Raw genomic sequence first — 7,196 nt, 5'->3', positions numbered from 1 at the left:
TGTGGGGGTGCCACGTGAGGGGGCAGTGTGTGGGGGGTGCCACGTGAGGGCTCAGTGTGTGGGGGTGCCACGTGAGGGGGCAGTGTGGGGGTGTCACGTGAGGGGGCAGTGTGGGGGTGCCACGTGAGGGGGCAGTGTGTGGGGGGTGCCACGTGAGGGCTCAGTGTGTGGGTGTGCCACGTGAGGGGGCAGTGTGGGGGTGTCACGTGAGGGGGCAGTGTGGGGGTGTCACATGAGGGGGCAGTGTGGGGGTGTCACGTGAGGGGGCAGTGTGGGGGTGCCACGTGAGGGGGCAGTGTGTGGGGGGTGCCACGTGAGGGCTCAGTGTGTGGGGGTGCCACGTGAGGGCTCAGTGTGGGGGCGCCACGTGAGGGGGCAGTGTGGGGGTGCCACGTGAGGGCTGTGTGTGGGGGTGCCACGTGAGGGGGCAGTGTGGGGGCACCACGTGAGGGGGCAGTGTGGGGGTGCCACGTGAGGGGGCAGTGTGGGGGTGCCACGTGAGGGCTCAGTGTGTGGGGGTGCCACGTGAGGGGGTAGTGTGGGGGTGCCACGTGAGGGCTCAGTGTGTGGGGGTGCCACGTGAGGGGGCAGTGTGGGGGTGCCACGTGAGGGCTCAGTGTGTGGGGGTGCCACGTGAGGGGGCAGTGTGGGGGCGCCACGTGAGGGGGCAGTGTGTGGGGGTGCCACGTGAGGGGGCAGTGTGGGGGTGCCATGTGAGGGCTCAGTGTGTGGGGGCGCCACGTGAGGGGGCAGTGTGGGGGCGCCACGTGAGGGGGCAGTGTGGGGGCGCCACGTGAGGGGGCAGTGTGGGGGTGCCACGTGAGGGGGCAGTGTGGGGGCGCCACGTGAGGGGGCAGTGTGGGGGGGTGCCACGTGAGGGCTCAGTGTGGGGGTGCCACGTGAGGGGGCAGTGTGGGGGTGCCACGTGAGGGGGCAGTGTGGGGGTGCCACGTGAGGGCTCAGTGGGGGGGGTGTCACGTGAGGACTCTGGCAAGGCCCCGGGGCCGCCGCACGGGTCCAGGGACCCTGACGCCACAGAGCAGAGTCGAGTCGGGTTTTTTTTTTCCTTTTTACTTATTTAAAAAGGCCTTGGTGGCAGGAATATAGTGTAAAAATCATTGGAAAAACTAAAAGGCATCGATACATATCCGCATATACACTTTGTACATAAATTACATTTCCTTTAGTCTTCCTGGGTGAGGGCGGGTCCGGCTGGCGGTCAGTACTTCAGGGCCCCTGGCAGCTGCACGTGGAGGCCAGCACAGTCCACCATGTACATGGGCCACTGCTAGAGAGAGAGAGGGGACAGTCGGTCAGGGGGCCAGCTGACAGGGAAGGACGATGGCTCTGCTTTCCCGGGGGCTGCCGGGAAGGCCCAAAGAGGGAGGGTGACTGCTTCAAGGACGCACAGCGCCTGGGGGCCCAGATCGAAACCTGGAAATGGGGCTGGAGAAAGGTCAAAAGGGGGGTGGTCCCTGCCTGGCCCACAGGGCCCGGGAGTGACCCCGACACCTCAGTCACCCCAACGCCCTGGTGCATGGAGCTGCCTGTTGAGGCAGCCGGAACCCGGCACTGGGCAACAGGCGCAGTGCCCCCCACCCCTGAAAACCCTCACTTCAATGGTTTTTCTGTTTGAGTTTCTGCGGTGCTGAGGGTCACACCCAGGGCCTCACACGTGCCAGGAGCGAGGCCACCTCAGCTCCTGAACTCCTCCAGCCTGTCCAGTGACCTCCCCAATATTTCAAAGCTAGCATCCGGGAGGGGTGGGGGGAGGAGGGCACAGCCCCAGGCAGAGCTGAGGGGCTCTGCAGTGCCGGGGACTGAACCCGGGGGTCCTGCACACAGAGTCTGAGCCCTTTCAGCGTCTCCCCTGCTCCCCCCCCACCCCACCGCCGGCAACCAAAGCAAGTAGGTGGCAGAGAACACTCAGGTGTGTCCGAGGGAGGAGGCCTTCCTGGAGGAGGCAGCCCAGCCCAGGGACCGAGGGGTGGAGCTTTCCAGGTGGCTTCTTCACCCCAGTAGGCCTTGGAGCCCCATCTACGCTGGTGTCAGAGTCATCCGTCTACACTGCAGATCACTCCCACACCTCAGGGCACTGTCCCGAGCCTGGCGCCCATCAGCTCCGGGGCAGCCTGGGGCAGGGGCCTCTTTCCAGGGCCTCGCCTGGCCTTCAGCTGAGTGGGGACGTGGCCTCTTGCACATGACCCTGGGTGTCCCAGCACCCCAAAGTCGGATCCCCGAGGGAACGGCACGCGAGGGGTGTGGGCCTCAGGGAGGGTCCGCTGGCAGCAGCGTTACCACGAGAGAGAGCTGGTTGGTGGAGGCCACGGACTCTGGGTTGGAGGACGAGGAGGAGGAGGACGATGAGGAGGAGGAGACGGAGTTCCCTTCCGAGGCCCGCTTCCGCTTGCGTTTGGGGACGCTGCTGTCTTTGGCTGGGGAGGGAGAGGCGCCTCAGCCCCCGCCACGCCCCCAGGCTGCCCCCCACCCGAGTCCTGCCCCGCGGGCTCAGCACAGCCCAGGGGACCCTCGGCCTCCCCAGAGACCCCCCAGGAGCCCCACAGTGGGCCTTCCGGAACACTCTCTATTTCCCTTTTAGCCTGCAGGGGTGTCGGGCGCCTGCCCCTTGGGACACACTCAGGAATCCAGCTCACCCGTGCCACCCTCACCCGGACCCGATTTGCGTGTGGACCCACCTGGCACCTTGGCATCGCTGCAGAGCTCTGCGAAGGGCCTGGAAAGGAGCAGCGAGACCGTCACCAACTGAGGCTCCTCGAGAGGCGGCGGCCCCAGACCATCAGCCAGGCAGGACCCGGGCGAAGACAACGGGCATCGCCGCCCCCGGTGCCCGCCCGCAGCAGCCCCGCCCACCAGGCACAGGCCCCAGGGCTCTTGCTCCAGAGAGCAAAGGCGCCGCCCAGCCCAGGGGCCAGAAACGTGACCGCGGCACGTGCAGGACAGGGGGGCCTGCATCCGACTCGGACGCTCCACTCGGTCGGTCCCGCCCCCCCTCCCCATGGCGTGAAGTGACGGGGACTCCAAGTGTGTCTGTCAGGGGCCACTGTGGGGGCAGTGGCCGAGCACCAGCACAGAGAGGAGGGTGCTGGCCCTGCACTCGGCAGACTCGGGTTCGGTCCCCGGCACCCCATACGGTCCCCCAAGTCTGCTAGGAGCGACCCCTGAGTGCAGAGCCAGGAGTCAGCCCTGAGCACTGCCGGTATCACCCCAAAACAGAAGAAAAAGAATTTTAGAAGTTGGGGCGGGCACTGATGTCCCAAGAGGAGCACATCACACTGGTGGGTGTCACGCAGACGGCAGCCAATCTCGGTTAAAAATATGTATATAGGGGCTGCAGCGATAGCACAGCGGTAGGGCGTTTGCCTTGCACGCAGCCGACTTGGGTTTGATACCCAGCATCCCATATGGTCCCCTGAGCACCACCAGGAGTAATTCCTGAGTGCAGAGCCAGGAGTAACCCCTGTGCATTGCCAGGTGTGACCCAAAAAGCAAAAATAAAAAAAGAAAACACACCTGATGTGTGTGAGTGGATGCGTGTCTCTGTGTGTGTGTGTGTGTGTGTAGGGGTGTGTGTCTGTATGGAAGATGTGTGTGCTTATGTGTCTGAGTACATCTGTGAGTATATGTGCGTATGTCTCTGTTAGTATTGGTGTGTCTGTATGTGAGTGTATGTGTATGCCTGAGTATGCATGTGTATGTCTGTGTTTGGACACGTGTGTGTCTGTCTGTATGTGTCTAGGCATGTACATGAGTGTGTGAGTATGCCTGTGTTTGTGTGTGTGTCTGAGTGTGTATGAGAGGATGTCTGGGGCTGGGGGGGGGTGCAGTGCTCCCCCGGGGTGACCGGCAGAGTGATGGGGTATCCTCCTGGGGGGAATGGGGTATCTTTTCCGCCTGGAGCATTTTTTGCATTTCCCCTGCGTGCCATGTGGATTGTTTTTAAATCCTGAAGAGTGGAGCGGAGGGTCAGGGGGCGCCCGGCTCAGTTCTGGGGGCAGGCAGGGGAGGGGACAGGCTTAGAAGAGACGGGGTGGAGGCTCAGAGAGTCCTGACAATGATCAAACTACTGTGCCTAGCAAGAGCCGAGGCTGTGGGGGCCGACGGCGGAGACGCCGCCTGGGGGGACCGTGGAAGCTCGGCCATTTCCTGCGTGTTTCATTTATCTCTAGCCATATTACTGTTGGGCTGGGGTGGTAGCACAGCGGTAGGGCGTTTGCCTTGCACGCGGCTGACCTGGGTTCGATTCCTCCGTTCCTCTCAGAGAGCCCGGCAAGCGACCAAGAGTATCCCGCCCGCACGGCAGAGCCTGGCGAGCTACCCATGGCGTATTCGATATGCCAAAAACAGTAACAAGTCTCACATGGAGACATTACTGGTGCTCGCTCGAGCCAGTCGATGAACAATGGGACAACAGTGCTACAGTGCTATATTATTATTATTCGGTATATTTGGGTCACACCCAGTGGGGCTCGGGGATGGAACCCAGGTCGGCCATGTGCGAGGCAAGTGCCCCACCCACTGTGCTACCTTTCCGGCCCTCCCCCTGATATGTTCAACGGGGTCAGGAGGGCCCAGGAAGATGGGTCAGGGGCAGCCACCCCAGCTCCGGCCCAGCACTGCCTGGTCCCATGCGCACGGCCGGGGTGGCCTGCCGGACCCGAGTACCGAAGTGTCTGGTCTGGTGGGCTGAGAGGTGGCAGGGGCTTCTGGAACCCTCCGCACAGCAGGAGCCCCCACAAGTAACACAAATGAACAGGAGAAGAGTTACGGCGTGGCCAGACCAAGTTGACTGTATCAAGATAAACGGGGTGCCCTGCACACAGCAGGTCTGGGCTTGAACCCTGGCACCCAGGACGGGCGCCCCGCCGAGAGTGGCCCCGAGCACAGAGCCAGGAGTAACTCCTGAGCAACACCAGGTGCAGCCCCAAACAAGACCATCAGGGAGCTGGTCCGAGGGGCCCCGGTCTGACCCCCCCCACAACCACACGGTCCCCCAAGAGCTGCTGGTGTGGCCCCGACCCCCCCCCCCAGTAAAGCAAGGCTGAGCGGGCAGCCGGCCACTAGGGCTATCAAGTCCCCAAATGTGCTGGTGTCCGGTGACAGGGATGAAGGGGCCCAGTGGGGGGTCAGACCCCTGCCCCGTCCAGCACAGTGGGGCCATGAAAGGCCCATGGGGGCCCCCCCGAGAACCACACGTGGGGTCTGTCCCCGCCCCTCCCAGCCCCAGGGCAGCTCCTCAGCCGTAGCACAAAGGGCTGACGGGTCACCCCCCCTCGGGGGCGGCCAGGTGTGGGGGTGCTACAGGTGCAAGTGCCTCTGTGTATGTGTGGTGACACTGTATGTGACACTGTGCTGTGCATGACGCATGTACATGGGATACCAGCTGCCAGTGTGACACCATGACTGGGAGCATGTGACACCGTGTGTGATAATGCGTCTGAACACTGTGGGACACTGTGACAGTGGGGTGACACTGTGAGACACCGTGGGCGACACTGTGTGGGTGACACCGGGTGTGTGACACCGGGTGTGACACTGTGTGTGACACTGAGACACTGTGTGTGACACTGTGTGTGTGACACCGGGTGTGTGACACCGGGTGTGACACTGTGTGTGTGTGACACTGAGACACCGTGTGTGACACTGTGTGTGTGACACCAGGTGTGTGATACTGTGTGTGTGACACCGGGTGTGACACTGTGTGTGTGACACTGAGACACCGTGTGTGACACTGTGTGTGACACCGGGTGTGTGATACTGTGTGTGTGACACCGGGTGTAAAACTGTGTGTGTGACATTCTGAGACACCGTGTGTGACACTGTGAGACACCGTGTGTGACACCGGGTGTGTGACACTGTGTGTGTGACACCAGGTGTGACACTGTGTATGTGACACCGTGTGTGACACTGTGTGTGACACTGTGTGTGTGACCCCGTCCTCACTGGAGCTGGTTGACGACGACCATCCGCACGTGCTCCCGGGCCTTGAGGATCTTCTCCAGCCGGTGGATGTCGTAGGTGTTGGGGTTCCGGAAGGGGATGTCGTCGGGCAGGCCCGTCACCTCCACGGCGTCCGGGCTGTCCCGGATGAGTTTGTAGGGGACCAGCACGGGCCGGTTCAGGCCCAGGGCCTCACCTGCAGGGACAGAGGGCAGGCGTGAGGTCAGCCCTGGCCGGGACGGGGGCGACCCGGGGAGCTCAGGCCTGTCCCCGGCACTGAGCACCGTGCCCGGAGCAGCGCTGAGCACTGCGGGTGCGGCCCCGAACCACACGCACGGTCGGGGACCAAGACGGGGTGGGAAACCTGACCCGGGCGGGGACGTGGCTCAGCAGCAGAGTGTGGCCAGGGTCTGAGCCCCACGGGCACGGTCTCCTGAGCACTGCTGGGCGCCCCCCCGCCACACACACTGGGGACCCAGGATGATGGGCAAGTGCAGCCTCGCGTGCCTGCGCCCGTTCCAGACGGTGCGTGCCGGGAGGGGCCCCACCGCCGCACGGGCCTTCCCCACCGCGGGCGGGCAGGACACCTCAGGTGTCTGGGGGCTCCCGAGCAGCGTGGGGTGGGGGGCTGGTGTCTCAACGCCTGGGCCTCTGGCCCTGAGGGCCAACAGGGGGCCCCTGGCGGGGTCTGGGGTGCACCTGGGGCCTGGGCTAAGTGTACAAGCAGCCGCCCTGGCCCCGCCACTGCCCGCCCGCCCCGCCCTGCTCTCGGGGCAGAGATGCCGGGTGGGGACGGGGATGGAGGGAGGGAGGGCGGCAGAGGGCCGGGGCTCGGGGGCTGGTCTCTGGGTCACACTGGGGGCCACACGCAGGGGGGGGTCATTCCGCCATTCTCTCAGCTTTCTGGCTTGTTTCCGGGCCACAGCCGGCGACGCTCAGGGCTTACTCCTGGTTCTGTGCTCGGGCTCACTCGTGGTGAGGCTGGGTGGGGGCCCCGGGGGTGCTGAGACTGAGCCCAGGCCGGCCACGCGCAAGGCAGCGCCCTGCCGGCTGGACAGGCGCACCACCCCTCGGCTTCTGGGCAGCGCCAACGGACCCCGGAGTTGGAACGTGAAAAAGACACGCCACAAAATCCGGCGGGGTCACTTCCTGAAAGTCGCTGCCTGTCCTCCGCCCCCCACCCCAGGCCCCGGCACCAGCCATGCTTCCTCCTGGCGAGGGGCCTCTCTCTGTCCCCT

General features: G+C 64.2%; 1 protein-coding gene across 2 annotated transcripts in view; it reads right to left on the bottom strand.

Moving 5' to 3' along the window:
* Positions 1 to 1,065: 1,065 nt before the first annotated feature.
* The window catches only part of GTF2IRD1 (GTF2I repeat domain containing 1), a 47,690-nt gene continuing 41,559 nt past the window's right edge, over positions 1,066 to 7,196 (bottom strand). The window contains exons 24-27 of one of the 2 annotated variants that reach the window (XM_055136072.1): positions 5,962 to 6,154; positions 2,697 to 2,734; positions 2,299 to 2,435; positions 1,066 to 1,288 (exon numbers count right to left, since the gene is read on the bottom strand). In XM_055136072.1, coding sequence (XP_054992047.1) covers positions 1,220 to 1,288; positions 2,299 to 2,435; positions 2,697 to 2,734; positions 5,962 to 6,154 — 437 coding nt within the window. In that variant the 3' untranslated portion in view covers positions 1,066 to 1,219. The remainder of the gene's footprint in view (positions 1,289 to 2,298; positions 2,436 to 2,696; positions 2,735 to 5,961; positions 6,155 to 7,196) is intronic. The other variant, XM_055136071.1, reaches the window with a different exon arrangement.

This window comes from Sorex araneus, chromosome 4 (assembly GCF_027595985.1).
Source record: "Sorex araneus isolate mSorAra2 chromosome 4, mSorAra2.pri, whole genome shotgun sequence".
Classification (NCBI taxonomy): Eukaryota; Metazoa; Chordata; class Mammalia; order Eulipotyphla; family Soricidae; genus Sorex; species Sorex araneus.
The sequence above is the reverse complement of the archived record's forward strand: the minus strand, read 5'-3'. Positions and strand labels throughout refer to the sequence as shown.